This window comes from Salmo salar, chromosome ssa15 (assembly GCF_905237065.1).
Source record: "Salmo salar chromosome ssa15, Ssal_v3.1, whole genome shotgun sequence".
NCBI classification, from domain to species: Eukaryota; Metazoa; Chordata; class Actinopteri; order Salmoniformes; family Salmonidae; genus Salmo; species Salmo salar.
The window spans coordinates 64,198,153-64,215,308 of NC_059456.1; the positions used below are offsets into that span (position 1 = coordinate 64,198,153).

Sequence of the window (17,156 nt, forward strand, 5' to 3'; positions counted from 1 at the left end):
CTATCCCTTTCAGTAAGTAACTCAAGCAATTTCCTGTCCATTCATAATTAATGAAAATGCAGAGGAAGGTACTCCGTGTGAGGGAAAATGGCTAGGCGATCAGTGTGCACATAAATGTAGCTATATTGGCCCGGAGTGCTGTGTTCCAGAGAACAGCCATGTACAGAGCAGTTTCCCTTAACGGTAGAGTGGCATTTGTGCAATTTCACATTAATGGAATTACGCTTTGACTCAAATTTTTCACTTTAAAATGTATGCCAAACAAAAACCATTGGTTTCAAAGTTTAACAAACCATTAGTGATGGGAAAAAAATAGATAGTTACACTTCGGGATATTATTTTTGATGATATTGTTTTGACAATATCGCAATTTGTTTTGTGCTAGTCGTCTGTACCTGTACCAAAACTACAGTATGTTTCCTTCATAGTGTCGGGGGTTCACCTTGGGGTCATGATAGGGGCTGAACCAAATGTTTGATGTATTATAATAATTGATTATGCTTATTAATAGAAGGGGAGGGGTTATAAGACCCCTCCCTCCATACATTTATAGGGTTCTAGACTACAGATGAACTATATATATATATATATATATATATATATATATATATATATATATATATATATATATATATATATATATATATATATATATATATATATATATATATATATTATAAAGGTTTAATATTGTTCCACAGTCTTTTCTAATCTCTGCCTCTTATAAAGAAACTGTCTGAGAAATGTGTGACTGAGACAGAACTCTGTAGGGGTGTGTAAGAGATTAGAGACTAGTCAGACATTCCACTATAAATCAACTTGGGGAGTGGACATTTACTACTATTTTAGATAACACTAAAACTCTTGTTTTATATAGCTGTGTAGGCATGGTTTTGGTCTCATGAGTAGAAGGTAATGACATAGGCAGTGCAGAACAATTTGCAGAACTTACTCGGAAACATGCGTGCTATGTTCCTGTTGTCAACTTCTGTCTGCAATTGCATTAATAAATGAATGATTGATTTACTTAAAGATATTGCCTGATTGCTAATTTCGCCAATGATTGACAAGGAACGAACCCCAACATTAGCTTGTTCTCGATCTTCTTTTGAAATAGTGAGGCAATTTGGTTTCAGCACTTTTTTATTTTACATGACTGATCAAAACGTGTTTTCTCATGTCTCGCTTGTCCCTCTGCAGCAGACATATGGTGAGCAATATGATTGGAACATCGAAATGCAATAAAATCACAGTATCGAATCGCAATACATATAGAATCGTGAGAATCGCAATACGTATTGTATCAGCACCAAAGTATCGTAATAATATCGTATCGTGAGGTCCCTGGCAATTACCCAGCCTACAAACCATATAACTCTATGCACAAGGTCTACTTTGAATAATTTACACAAATGTTCACAAAAACACATTTACTGGAAGAACTGTGCAGATGCAAAATTTGGTAATAGAATTACGGTAAAATCTCGCTCAGTTTTTTTATGAGACCACGGTTTCTGAATTGAGATTCAAAGATGTCTGCAGAAGGAATGGGGTGTCAGCGACCTACAGTAGGTGAAGTGGATTTACATCCGGTAACGGAATTACGGGTCCCTGATCTGTACTATACAGAATGCATAATTATGGATACGAATATCATTCTCTTCATGGTGATGTATCCTGAATAGGTACACAAAGGTAGAAATATGTAATGTCCTTATTTTGCATATTTGGTTATTATTCTACGCACTGGCTATTATTGTAATGAGCTCCGCCCCCAAACAAGACCACATTTGGTTGGTCCAGACCAAATCTAAAACAATTATAGATGTCTATGTTTAACAAGTTTGGACATCACACATGGTACAGTACTGGTTGATTTACTTTTTTTCAAATCCAATGTATTTTCCACGTTCATTCTAGGTCACAATACACCCCCAAATTAATTGAAACCCTCCCTCAAGAAGTGAGCACTATCCTCTTCCCATACAGACCTTGTAAAACTGTTTTTGTTACTTAAAGGTTGAAATGAGGAATTCTAACCACTAGCTTTGTCTTGGGTTCTCTGGAGTATCTAAAAAAAATGTGGAGCTCCATTCCAGCACAGCTTGTGGCCAACGGGAGCTATGCCTCTATCATTATAAGCATGGTGGCACGGTGGGGATATTGTTATCTCTCCAATCGAATGTGGATCTAATTGCGTTGTATTCTTTGCAAATATTGTTATTGTTATTATTGTTGTAAGATATATTGTCAGGGATTTTAATTTGGTTTCTTTGTTTCATGTGGTATTGTTGGTACAGTGCATTTGGAAAGTATTCAAACCCCTTGACATTTTCCACATTTTGTTACGTTCATCTTAATAATAACCTATAACGACAAAGCAAAAAATATATATATTTTTCAAATTTGAAACAAAAACTATCACATTTTACGTAAGTATTCAGACCCTTTACTCAGTACTTTGTTGAAGCACCTTTGGCAGCAAATACAGCCTCGAGTCTTCTTGGGTATGACGCTACAATCTTGGCACACCTGTATTTGGGGAGTTTCTCCCATTCTTCTCTGCAGATCCTCTTAAGCTCTGTCAGATTGAATGGGGAGCGTCGCTGCACAGCTATTTTCAGGTCTCTCCAGAGATGTTCGATCGGGTTCAAGTCCGGGCTCTGGCTGGGCCACTCAAGGACATTCAGAGACTTGTCCCGAAGCCACTCCTGCGTTGTCTTGGTGGCTGTGTGCTTAAGGTTGTTGTCCTGTTGGAAGGTGAACCTTCACCTCAGTCTGAGGTCTTGAGCGCTCTAGAGTAGGTTTTCATCAAGGATCTCTCTGTACTTTGCTCCGTTCATCTTTCCCTCGATCATAACTAGTCTCCCAGTCTCTGCCGCTGAAAAACATCCCCACAGCATGATGCTGCCACCATCATGCTTCACCGTGGGGAAGGTGCTTGTTTTTCATGGTCAGAGTCTTTAGGTGCCTTTTGGTAAACTCTAAGCGGGCTTTCATGTGCCTTTTACTGAGGAGTGGCTTCCGTCTGGCCACTCAAACATAAAGGCCTGATTGGTGGAGTACTGCAGAGATTGTTGTCCTTCTGGAAGGTTCTCCCATCTCCACAGAGTACTTTGCTCTGTTCTTCTTTCCCTCGATCCTGACTGGTCTCCCAGTCCCTGCCGCTGAAAAACATCCCCACAGCATGATGCTGCCACCACCATGCTTCACCGTAGGGATGGTGCCAGGTTTCCTCCAGATGTGACGCTTGGCATTCAGGCCAAAGAGTTCAGTCTTGGTTTCATCAGACCACAGAATCTTGTTTCTCATGGTCTGAGAGTCCTTTATGTGCCTTTTGGCAAACTCCAAGTGGACTGTCATTTGCTTTTTACTGAGGAGTGGCTTCCCTCTGCCACTCTACCATAAAGACCTGATTGGTGGAGTGCTGCAGAGATGGTTGTCATTCTGGAAGGTTCTCCCATCTGCACAGAGGCACTCTGGAGCTCTGTCAGACTGTCCATCAGGATCTTGGTCACCTCCCTGACCAAGGCCCTTCTCCTTCTCCCAAGGCCCCCCCCCCAGGAAGAGTCCAAACTTCTTCCATTTAAGAATGGAAGTCACTGTGTTCTTGGGGACCTTCAATGCTGCAGACAATTTTTTGGTACCCTTCCCCAGATCTGTATCTCGACACAATCCTGTCTCGGAGCTCTATGGACAATTCATTCAACCTCATGACTTGGTTTTTTTCTCTGACATGCACTGTCAACTGTGGGACCTTTATATAGACAGGTGTGTGCCTTTCTAAATCATGTCGAATCAATTGAATTTATCACAGGTGGACTCGAATCAAGTTGTAGAAACATCTCAAGGATGATCAATGGAAACAGGATGGACCTGAGCTCAATTTCAAGTCTCATAGCAAAGGGTCTGAATACTTATGTAAATTTTTAATAATGTGTTGTATGATTTGTTAAATTTTGAAATCAGTGGTTTCTTTTTGGCATACATTTTAAAGGGAACAATTTGATTCTCCGTGTAATTCAGTTTCCGTGTAATTGGCCTAACTTATCTGTTCAGTTTGGTCTTTTCTATTGTAGGCAACTCTTAGCAAAGTGCTCGGTGCTGCAGGGTCCCTGTAATATGTCTTATATAACACTATACTTAATCACTGACTGAATGAAGAAACCAAGCTAGATAGCTAGTCATTTATATTGTCATATCGTCCTTGATTAATTGTTTCAATTCGATTTTTCCATATACTGTGCGCTAGTATTGAATGTCAGTTAATCAATTCATTGTAAGTTAATTTATATTAACACAGTAATCTATTGCCTCTTTGTTTTTCAGATCTGAATGTGACAGCTCCAGAATGGTCAGGTATGTACATCATTACTCATGATGTAATGCACGTATTCAGGTAGCACTTTATTAACTCAGAGAAAGACACACAAAGAAAGAGTGTCCTTGGTCACTGTTTTCCTCTCTCTCTCTCTCTCTCTCTCTCTCTCTCTCTCTCCCTCATTCTCGATCTCTCTTGAGTAGGCTCTGGTTCTAGATAACACATGATGTCCTACATTCTCCAGTCTATAGCTGACGGACCCTGTGATAAAACATGCTACAGTAGCAGAGACATGAGTGATTGTCCTCAGGTGATGATAGTAGCAGCTAGGTGCTGATGACGTCTCTCAATGTCCACTAGTGGCCATTATGATGGGGAAAATTATGGGTTTGAGTGTTGAGTGCAACCCAAGGTTGCATTGAGGTTGTGTTGAGTGCAACCCACGACTGCATTGAGTACAATTAACTGTTGTATTTTAGTTTCCGTATACAGTCACTGTGGCATGAGATTTATATGGGAGTGTCTCAGTAAATGTGAAGCAGTAGAGTGATTTAAAGCTGGAATAAGCATACATCATTGATGTGATGTGCCTAGGGCTGGAAAACATGACTGGCATGTTGAGTAGAGGTGCTTTGTTTCCCAGTCCCTAGTAAATAAACCCAGTTGTCTCCAGCTCCTTCTCTCCATAGTATATAGATGTAATATCTTGGGTAAGCAGCACATATGCTCCTGTTAAGCAGATGGTGAATTACACTCTTCCTCCTGCCTCTCAAGTGTTGTCTGTCTGAGAATGGAGAGAACCCTAGAGGAGCTGAGTTTGTGTTGTTGATATACATTGGTGTAAAAATACTTTAAAGTACTACTTAAGTCGTTTTTTGGTATCTGTGCTTTACTTTACCATTGATATTTTTGACAACTTTTACTCCACTACATTCCTAAAGAAAATAATGTACTTTTTACTTTTCCCTGACACCCAAAAGTAATTCACACACTACTGTCTCTGATGTGGCGGACTCACTAAACACAAATGCGTTTTTTGTAAATGATGTGTTGGAGTGTGCCCCTGGCTATCTGTAAATTAAGAAAACAACAAGTTTGCTTAATATAAGGAATTTGAAATAATTATACTTTTACTTTTGATACATAAGTACAACACTTTCATTTACTTGTGGTACTTATGTATATTTAAAACCAAATACTTTTAGACTTTTACTCAAGTAGTATTTTACTGGGTGACTTTTACTTGAGCTATTTTCTATTCAGGTATCTTTACTTTTAGTATGACAATTGGGTACTTTTTCCACCACTGTTGATATACAGATGAAGTCGGAAGTTTACATACACCTTAGCCAAATACATTTAAACTAAGTTTTTCACAATTCCTGACATTTAATCCTAGTAAAAATTCCCTGTCTTAGGTCAGTTAGGATCACCACTTTATTTTAAGAATGTGAAATGTCAGAATAATAGAGTGATTTATTTGAGCTTTTATTTATTTCATCACATTCCCAGTGGGTCAGAAGTTTACATACACTCAATTAGTATTTGGTAGCATTGCATTTAAATGGTTTAACTTGGGTCAAACGTTTCGGGTAGCCTTCCACAAGCTTCCCACAATAAGTTGGGTGAATTTTGGCCCATTCCTCCTGACAGAGCTGGTGTAACTGAGTCAGGTTTGTAGGCCTCCTTGCTCGCACACGCTTCTTCAGTTCTGCCCACACATTTTCTTTAGGATTGAGGTCAGGGCTTTGTGATGGCCACTCCAATACCTTGACTTTGTTGTCCTTAAGCCATTTTGCCACAACTTTGGAAATATGCTTGGGGTCATTGTCCATTTGGAAGACCCATTTGCGACCAAGCTTTTAAGTTCCTGACTGATGTCTTGAGATGTTGCTTCAATATATCCACATAATTTTCCTCCTCATGATGCCATCTATTTTGTGAAGTGCACCAGTCCCTCCTGCAGCAAAGCACCCCCACAACATGATGCTGTCACCGCCGTGCTTCACGGTTGGGGTGGTGTTCTTTGGCTTGCAAGCCTCCCCCTTTTTCCTCCAAACATAATGATGGTCATTATGGCCAAATAGTTCAATTTTTGTTACATTAGACCAGAGGACATTTCTCCAAGAAGTGCAATCTTTGTCTCCATGTGCAGTTGCAAACCATAGTCTGGCTTTTTTATGGCAGTTTTGGAGGAGTGGCTTCTTCCTTGCCGAGTGGCCTTTCAGGTTATGTCTATATAGGACTCATTTTACTGTGGATATAGATACTTTTGTACCGGTTTCCTCCAGCATCTTCACAAGGTCCTTTACTGCTGTTCTGGTATTGATTTGCACTTTTCGCAGCAAAATACGTTCATCTCTAGGAGACAGAACACGTCTCCTTCCTGAGCGTTATGACGGCTGCGTGGTCCCATGGTGTTTATACTTGCGTACTATTGTTTGTACAGGTGATCGTGGTACCTTCAGGCATTTGGAAATTGCTCCCAAGGATGAATCAGACTTGTGGAGGTATACAATTCTTTTTCTGAGGTCTTGGCTGATTTCTTTTGATTTTCCCATGATGTCAAGCAAAGAGGCACAAATATATCCACAGGTACACCTCCAATTGACTCAAATGATGTCAATTAGCCTATCAGAAGCTTCTAAAGCCATGACGTCATTTTCTGTAATTTTCCAAGCTGTTTAAAGGCACAGTCAACTTAGTGTATGTAAACTTCTGACCCACTGGAATTGTGATACAATGAGTTATAAGTGAAATAATCTGTCTGTAAACAATTGTTGGAAAAATTACTTGTGTCATGCACAAAGTATATGTCCTAACCGACTTGCAAGAACTATAGTTTGTTAACAAGAAATGTATGGAGTGGTTGAAAAGCGAGTTTTCATGACTCTAACCCAAGTGTAAACTTCTGACTTCAACTGTACATTTGATTCAGGCCATCTCTGTTCATTCCTCCCATGTTATTTGTTGCGCTCCGGCCACTTGCGTTACGTACTGGCTGTCCTCTCTTACTGAGGCGAAGGTGAAAGAGAGGGCTGAGCCCCAGAGGTGTCTGCCTCTCGTTGTCTTTTCGTGTGTGTGTGTGTGTGTGTGTGTGTGTGTGTGTGTGTGTGTGTGTGTGTGTGTGTGTGTGTGTGTGTGTGTGTGTGTGTGTGTGTGTGTGTGTGTGTGTGTGTGTGTGTGCTCACCCTCTGAGCAGCATCGCCAGCAGAGCCAGTGTACTGAAGATACTGCGTGTCTGCCAGGGACTCAAACTGTGAAACACAAGAGACTTGGGCCTCTATTCAATCAGCTATCAGACTTTCTGAGATAACTGGCCAATAACCCATCCCGCTAATTAAGCCTTTATCCACACACGGGTAGTGTCAATCATCATAACTACAGTAGCAGCCGCTATTTCATCTACACTTTTAGTCATCCAAGAGCTAGTATGCATCGACTGCTACCACTGCTAATACACTCCCCAGACAGAAATTCACGTTGTGTATATGTCTATAGTCTTTCTACATCAATACGTAAAACTAGGGTCCGGCTGAGTGAAATTGGTTCAATATCCACCACTACGTTCAGCACTAATACAGTCCCAAGACTACCAGCACAGGCCTACAGCCTCACAGTATGGGATGCCGTTTGGGTCTTTGAGTGTGATAAAAGATACAAGTCAAATAACAATATTTGACGCGTCTTATAAACTGATAATTTGACGTGTCAAATAACAAAATTATATTTTAGAATGTTGTGTGCGGCGAATCTGCATTAGCAAGCCAAGTGTCACCACTACGGTCAGTAGCACTGTCAAAGCTGTAAATAATAAGTCTGCAAACAAGCACACACACCAGTCACAATGTGTTTAAAATACCGCGTTGGTAATAAGCCATTATTTGTTAGATCCAATGGGAAAATGTCTGTGTGAGCATTTGAAATAAGATCAGGCTCAAATGAGCAGGATAAAAATTGTTAGCTTGGTAGTCTAACATTCTCCCTGACATGCAACCATCCCAGAGGCAGGGGAGATAGGAAGGTGATCCTGCTGCTTCTGCCTGCCAGCTAGCTAGATAACAAACTAAACAAGTTAGCCAGCTACAGCACCTAGCCCTGTTGCCCCATGCTAACATTATAAGCATGACTAAGCATGGGATCATTGCCCAAATACAAAAACTGTCTTATAAATTAGGAGTATTTTAGATGATGACACCTAGCTAGATAGTAGCTATAACGTTAGTTAGCTAGCTAACTGAAACAGATTGTTGTTTTGCTGTGTTTTTGGAGGAGAACATTGTTTGCATCCAACAACTAACTAGCTTTTTTCTGACCAGCACTGTCCGAGAGCTTAGGGAAGTGTGTGTCTGCCTCGTGCGGCAGCGGGAGGTGCCCAAAAAAGCTTTACCAGAATCATAGCATACATATCGGTGAATCGCTATGAAATATGGTGATGGAGTAATCAATGTGTAATCACTATGTCCAAAATTCATGAACGTGTTAAATTATTATGTGATGTGCAGTCACATTCAGGTCCTGAATGGTCAACAAGCTTACTTGGCACATCAAATAGTGTTATTTGACATGTATCTTTTTTGACACGTAAAGACCCAAACAGTGCTCTATATCACAGACCCTAGTCTTTCCCTTTTGATATACAATACTGAAGCTCAAAGTAAGCCAGGCTCTTCAAATTCAAAACCACTCCACAGCCACTGAGGTACCACTCTCCTGCGACACTCACTAGGCTCATAGTCATATTGCAAGTCTCTTGCATGTTAATATGCAGCTACACCATGACCTAAACTGAGCCTGGCTGTTTAAAATCTTGTGCATTACATACCTAGTTAGCTAGCTCTCGCTATCATTAAACATGGAAAAGTCATTGTACCTGAGGATTTGGCTTTTCTTTTCTGAGGTGAGGTACTGTAGCTGACAGTGAGCGGACGTGAAGAGGAACTAATGAGCGAAGAATAACATGGCTGTGATTAATTGGCCTTCTCCGCTAATCAAAATGGATGGCTTCATTCAGATGTGATTAGGAGCCAGCAGTGTGAGAGACTGACTGACTGCTGGTGTGAACAGCCTCAGAACAGCCTCAATGACCTGGTTTTGATGTGTAAAGCAGCACTCGTTCATAAACCCTGACTAGCAGGGAACAATAAGCTGGAGGGAGCTGGAGAGATCACCAGCAGTCACAGTCAGACAGACACTCAGTACAGTACGAGGGTTGGGGATGAATGAAAGCAATGTTCATCTAAGAGTGATAAATGTTTGAATAACACTTCCTGTTTTTCAGAGTGCAAATAAGTATGTTTGTGTGTGTTTAACAAAAGGGTAGTTACATTATCCTACAAATTCCGAAACACAGGAACTACAGGTAAATGCATAGTAATGATCAACTCTCTACCATCTCTGTAGATTGAATCCAATTATCATTGTTATTATGAAACTATTTGATCATACAACATCCATATAGTTTCCAGTCGTAGTAGCCATTCGTTGTCGTTCTGTTTTCCTGAATGAGGTTCCTCCTGTGACATGGGGAGGAATAATATGGGTCCAAAGTGGATTGACAATGAGTATGTTTGCATGCACACTAATAATTCAATATTAAACTGATTATGGCAGAATGCAGAGAATGGCATTAGTCATGAAAACAGTATTATTAGGGGAATTGTTCTTCTTGCAAAGCAGGTGGCACATCAAGTGTTTTAAACAAACTATTATATTAACCCGACTATCTACAACAGTCACATTATTGTGTGCCTATAACCATGCTCAATGTGGTGATGCCTGCCTGCTTGTTTGCCTGCCTTTTTATTTTACCTTTATTTATCTAGGCAAGTCAGTAAGAACAAATTCTTATTTACAATGACGGCCTACCGGAGAACAGTGGGTTAACTGCCTTGTTATGGGGCAGAACGACAGATTTTTACCTTGTCAGCCAGGGGATTTGATCCAGCAACCTTTCGGTTACTGGCCCAACACTCTAACCACTAGGCTACCTGCCACCCCAAGTCTGTAGAGGCTCATTGGAAGCGCTTTGCAATGAGGCCTGACAGAATCAGTGGCTTTTCATTCCCTTGTCATTCTCAGCAGGGAGGTGTGGACTGAAATAGAGAGGGATTAGAAAACCTAACTGTTATTACTGTGAAGGAGAGAGAACAATGCACCGGCTCTGGTCCCTCATGTTCAGGCCAATGCCGCCTTATTATGTGTTAAAACATCAGTAGCTGATGAAGACACCACTGTCATGTTTTGTAGCATGTACATACTGTAGCATAATGATGTGATGATGGTAGTTGAATGAATGTGCAATTATACAGAATTTCACCTTTTTCAGATAATGTTTTAGCACTTCACACATGAAGTGACCTCGGTTAGGGCGAGTGGTAAATCTTAGATGGACAGCTATTACACAGACCTGGAATAATGTTGCATTTGAACCTCAGGGCTATATCAACAGGGGAGCAGGACATGTCTGTGACAGGGTGACCACAGTAAGACAGAACTGTTTAACCTACTGTTTAACCTGCAAGCTTGCACCTTGCTCAGTCACAGTGCGATGCCAGGAACTGTCGCTGCATGCGGACTCACTGTGGTCCCTGGGTGGAAGAGGAGTCTACTGTACTCTGCTGCCACTGCACCTTGCCTCTGGATTCATTAGAAGTGTTCTCCAGGGAAACATTTGAAACGTTTTCCCAACTGCACTTCATTGGGATCAAACAAGGTTGTCCTCTACTACTCATGAGCGTATATCTCATCGCCATGGAGAGTGATGGTGAACTTTGATAACAGCCCACTGAGGAGGAGATTTGTCCTTGAGTTGTACTCCCTCCATCCTCTGTTTAAAACACACACAGGCCACTGTACTGAAAACATTCTGGACAAATGATTAAGCTGTAAGGCATGAGAACCCAGGGATTATCATGTGAATAATTCCCTACTAAGGGCTGATTTTAAGAGATTCTGAGATACTGGAACCGGCGCGCCTGGCGCCTGCGATCATACCATCCTCAAAGTTGCTTAGGTCACTCATTTTGGCCATTCTAACATACAATTGAACAGTAACTGAATGCCTCAATGCCTGTCTGCCTCCTTTATATAGCAAGCCATGGTCACGTGACTCACTGTCTGTAGGAGTGAGCACTTCTCGTGAACAAGTGGTGTACCTAATAAAAATGGCATATATAATGTGCATATATAGAGAGTTGGGCTAATGCAGTTTCTGTTTTAATGTTTCGAGAGCGCCACTTTCACCTCCATAGCCTTTGCTAAGTGATACTTGACACTTTCTCGTTGTGCTGTTTATTTCTGATAGTTTTCAAAACCTATGAAAAGCAGATATGCAATTTGTTGATACCACAACACAGTACAGATTTGGATTCACATTATCCCGAATTCGAATCAATAAAAATGTCTGTTAAATTTGCTGCTCTGTTTTGCTTGTTTACAGCATTGTTGCACATGGTCAGACCAGTGGTCTGATTCAAGATCACTTTTTGAGTCAAAATGCAAGCCGAGATCTACCGCTCAAAAACGTAAGCCTATCCAACATGAACCAATTAAAAATAGTTATGTTGCAATGAGGTTTGTGCAGTAGTCTATAGGACCAATACATTATCACTGCATATTATCTATGCTTGAATTACCCTGCCAATTTTGTTTTTCTCAGACCATTTTGAAATTATACTTTAAAAAAATGTGGTGTACATTGCATTCGGAAACTATTCAGACCCCTTGACTTTTTACACATTTTATTATCATTTTATTATTTTCCATTCATAGTACATAACAATGATACAATTTCAATTCAAAGTGTTTAATGCAGGCCTGAATCACAATATCTACTGTTCTCTGGGCGGCAGATAGATGGCAGTATAGCGCAGCTGTTGAACAGAAGGCCGAAATAGAACGCAACTGCTCAGCTACAGCAACCGACACATCAGTTTGCTACTAGCTATTTTTGCAGTCTGGTCGACATGGAACGATTTATTGTAAAAAAGAAACGTAAATATATTGACAAGGAAAATGAGGGGGAAGAGATGGAGAACGTGACAGCTGTGAACGAACAAACAGCAGGAGAACCAGGAAAATCATAGCAGCGGGAAAATGCAGCTAGCTTACGTAGCTAAGAGAAGGATATGGTTGATTCAAGAAGAACACAGAAAGTTCCAAAAGAAATGGACAGACAAGTATTTTTTTGGTTCTGCATAATAGGACTAGCTCACTTTGTCTTATTTGCCAGAAGGCATTCAATTGTTTTAAATGAGTAAATTTAGAGCGACATTTCCAGTCACACCATGTCCACTTTGACAAAACATATCCGCCACAAAGCAACCTCCAGAAATAACAACTCAAAAGACAGCTCAAAGGACAACAACAAATGATGGACAGATCTAGCATTGTTGCAGAGAAAACAACAGAGGCAAACAAGAAGGCCTTCACAGATGCGGAGATTGTCAAATAATGTTTTTTGGCCTCGGACATATAGAAGACGTAGGCGAGGACATCGGTAAGCAACTGATTACTGACATATCCGTGGCGCAGTGTTTTAGTATTGCGCTTGACGAAAGCACTAATGTAAGTGACATTGCCCAATTATGTGTTTTGGGTCCCCTTCCCTCAAAAAGAGTCGTTCAGAGAGGAACTTTTATGTTTACTGCCCCTTCAGGGACAAACACGAGGATAGGATATTCTGAAAGCCCTTGTTACATTTTTTGCTGATTTAATTACATTTACATTACATTTAAGTCATTTAGCAGACGCTCTCATCCAGAGCGACTTACAAATTGGTGCATTCACCTTATGATATCCAGTGGAACAACCACTTTACAATAGTGCATCTAAATCTTTTAATGGGGGGTTAGAAGGATTACTTTATCCTATCCTAGGTATTCCTTAAAGAGGTGGGGTTTCAGGTGTCTGATCAGAGCCTGAAGGTATGGAGGTGCCGTTCCCTTCACAGCTCCCTAGGCAATCACCATGGCCTTGTAGCGGATGCGAGCTTCAACTGGAAGCCAGTGGAGAGAGCGGAGGAGTGGGGTGACGTGAGAGAACTTGGGAAGGTTGAACACCAGACGGGCTGCGGCGTTCTGGATGAGTTGTAGGGGTTTAATGGCACAGGCAGGGAGCCCAGCTAACAGCGAGTTGCAGTAATCCAGACGGGAGATGACAAGTGCCTGGATTACAACCTGCGCCGCTTCCTGTGTGAGGCAGGGTCGTACTCTGCGAATGTTGTAGAGCATGAACCTACAGGATCGGGTCACCGCCTTGATGTTAGTGGAGAACGACAGGGTGTTGTCCAGGATCACGCCAAGGTTCTTAGCACTCTGGGAGGAGGACACAAGGGAGTTGTCAACCGTGATGGCGAGATCATGGAACGGGCAGTCCTTCCCCGGGAGGAAGAGCAGCTCCGTCTTGCCGAGGTTCAGCTTGAGCTGGTGATCCGTCATCCACACTGATATGTCTGACAGACATGCAGAGATGCGATTCGCCGCCTGGTTATCAGAAGGGGGAAAGGAGAAGATTAATTGTGTGTCGTCTGCATAGCAATGATAGGAGAGACCATGTGAGGATATGACAGAGCCAAGTGACTTGGTGTATAGCGAGAATAGGAGAGGGCCTAGAACAGAGCCCTGGGGGACACCAGTGGTGAGAGCGCATGGTGCGGAGACAGATTCTCGCCACGCCACCTGGTAGGAGCGACCTGTCAGGTAGGACGCAATCCAAGCGTGGGCCGCGCCGGAGATGTCAAACTTGGAGAGGGTGGAGAGGAGGATCTGATGGTTCACAGTATCAAAGGCAGCAGATAGGTCTAGAAGGATGAGAGCAGAGGAGAGAGAGTTAGCTTTAGCAGTGCGGAGAGCCTCCGTGACACAGAGAAGAGCAGTCTCAGTTGAATGCCCAGTCTTGAAACCTGACTGATTAGGATCAAGAAGGTCATTCTGAGAGAGATAGCAGGAGAGCTGGCCAAGGACGGCACGTTCAAGAGTTTTGGAGAGAAAAGAAAGAAGTAATAATATCGACTGGTCAAATCTGGCATCTGTGTGCACTGACGGCGCCCCAAGCATGGGAAGGAGAAGGGACTCATAGGCCTGATGAGAAAGAGAGAGGATATTCCCGAATTTGTTACATTTCATTATATCATTCATCAGGAAGCACTTGTGGCTAAACTGACTGTGACTTACAGAATGTGATGCAGCAAGTCGTGTGCGTGGTGAACATTATTATTGCGAGGGCACTGAATCACTGGCAATTCTGCGAGTTGCCAGAGGAATACCAGACCGAATACGGCGACTTGATATTTCACAATGAGGTGAGATGGCTGTCTCGTGGCAGAGTTTTGGAAAGATTTCTCTCTCTCCTCCCTCAAATCCGTGAATAGGTTGCACGCAAGGGGAGAGAGGAGCCAGAGCTGGATGATCCACAGTGGATATTAAAGATGGCTTTTTTAACTGACATCACCTGCCACCTGAACACGGTGATTCTCCAGCTCCAAGGGAAAGCTAAAACTCTGGGCAAAATGCTGCATGTGGTCACAACATTTCAAAATAAAATCACCACGCTGTTCATACCTGACAGTTTGTTAATGTCCTAAAACTCAGAGCAGTCACCACATCCAACCCAGACATACTGCAACATTTTAGCTATGATGAATTTGTGCGTGTGTTGGAAGAGTTGGAGTTGGAGTCAAGATTCAAGGATATCATAGAGTACAAGGAGTTTTTCAACTTCATTAAGAACACCTTTCATGTGCCAGTGTCAGCTCTGACCCCAGTCATCACAGCCCTCTGTCCTGACCGTGCTGGAATAGAGAGTGAGATAGTTGAGTTGCAGGCAAATTACACATTACAAGGCGAACTAAAATCAGGTGTTAGCCATTTCTGGAGCCTTGTGCCAGACACAGAGTATCCACTTCTGAAGCAGTGTGGGCAAAAGGTGACATTTTGTCAGCACTTATTCATGTGAAGCCACATTTTTAACAATTAACGTTGTGAAACAAAAACAGAGAAACAGACTGACCAATACACACCTGGATTGCATCGCAAGGATAGCAACAACAGACTATAGATTTAGAATGAATTCAGTCAAGGAGCAGATCATCCAACTACTGAGGTAACCCTTAATATGGGTCTTATACATGTTATGTAGCCTATTTGATGTGTGTGTATGTATATATTTGTGATGTACTGTACATCAAATCAATTGCATGTGCTCTATTGCTGTGAATTTTCTCTCAATTAATAATTTGATAATATTGGAAGAAAAATTACAATAAATGAAAGATCTTTACGGCCCTCTGAATGATTGTTTCAACCCAAAGTGACCCCCTTAGAAAAATAGTGAGTAACACTGCGTTGCAGCCTTATTCTAAAATGTATTTTAAAAAAAAATCCTCAACAGTCTACACACAATACCGCATTATGACGAAGTAAAAACAGGTTGTTAGACATTCTTGCACATTTATTAAAAACACAAAACTGAAATATCACCTTTACATATGTATTCAGACCCTTTACCCAGTACTTTGTTAAAGCACCTTCGACAGCGACTACAGTCTCGAGTCTTCTTGGGTGTGTGCTTAGTGTTGTTGTCCTGTTGGAAGGCCAACCTTCACCCCAGTCTGAGGTCCTGAATACTCTGGAGCAGGTTTTCATCAAGGATCTCTCCGTTCATCTTTCCCTTGATCCTGACTAGTCTCCCAGTCCCTGCCGCCCATCTCCACAGAGGAACTCTGGAGCTCTGTCAGTTACCATTGGGTTCTTCGTCACTTCCCTGACCAAGGCCCTTCTCCCCTGATGGCTCAGTTTGGCCGGATGGCCAGCTCTAGGAAGTGTCTTGGGGGTTCTTTACTTCTTCCATGTAAGAATGATGGAGGCCACTGTGTTCTTCGGGACCTTCAAAGCTGCAGAGATTTCTTTTCTACCCTTCCCAGATCTGTGCCTCGACAAAATCCTGTCTCGGTTCTCTACTGACAATTCCTTCGACCTCGTGGCATGGTTTTTGCTCTGACATGCACTGTCAACTGTGGGAACTTACACAGTGCCTTTGGAAAGTATTCAGATCCCATTCCCTTTTCCACATTTTGTTACGTTACAGCCTTATTCTAAAATGGATTAAATTATGTTTTACCCCTCATCAATGTACACACAGCACCCCCTAATGACAAAGCAAAAACAGGTTTTTAGAAGTTTTTGCTAATTTATTAAAAATGAAAAACCTTGAAATTAAACATTTTCATATTGTTTCAGACCCTTTATTCAGTACCTTGTTGAAGCACATTTGGCATCAATTACAGCATCGAGTCTTCTTGGGTATGACACTACAAGCTTGGCACACCTGTATTTGGGGATTTTCTCCTATTTTTCTCTGCAGATCCTCTCAAGCTCAGTCAGGTTGGATGGGGAGCATTGCTGCATAGCTTTTTTCACGTCTCACCAGAGATGTTTGATCGGGTTCATGTCCGGGCTCTGGCTGGGCCACTAAAGGACATTCAGAAACTTGTCCCGAAGCCTCTCCTGCGTTGTCTTGGCTGTGTGCTTGGGGTTGTTGTCCTGATGGAAGGTGAAAGTTTGCCCTAGTCTGAGGTCCTGAGCGCTGTGGAGCAGGTTTTCATCAAGGATCTCTCCATACTTTGCTCCATTCATCTTTCACTTGATCCTGATTAGTCTCCCAGTCCCTGCTGCTGAAAAACAGCCTCACAGCATGATGCTGCCACCGCCATGCTTCACCATAGGGATGGTGCCAGGTTTCCTCCAGACGTGACACTTGGCATTCAGGCAAAAGGTTGGCATTCAATCCTTGCTTTCATCAGACAAGAGAATTTGTTTCTCATGGTCTGAGAGTC

General features: G+C 41.9%; 1 protein-coding gene across 2 annotated transcripts in view; it reads left to right on the plus strand.

Moving 5' to 3' along the window:
* The window catches only part of LOC106571902 (IQ motif and SEC7 domain-containing protein 1), a 191,660-nt gene that overhangs the window by 56,290 nt on the left and 118,214 nt on the right, over window positions 1-17,156 (plus strand). For both annotated transcript variants that reach the window (XM_014145442.2, XM_014145449.2), the window contains exon 2: window positions 4,330-4,359. In XM_014145442.2, coding sequence (XP_014000917.1) covers window positions 4,330-4,359 — 30 coding nt within the window. The remainder of the gene's footprint in view (window positions 1-4,329; window positions 4,360-17,156) is intronic.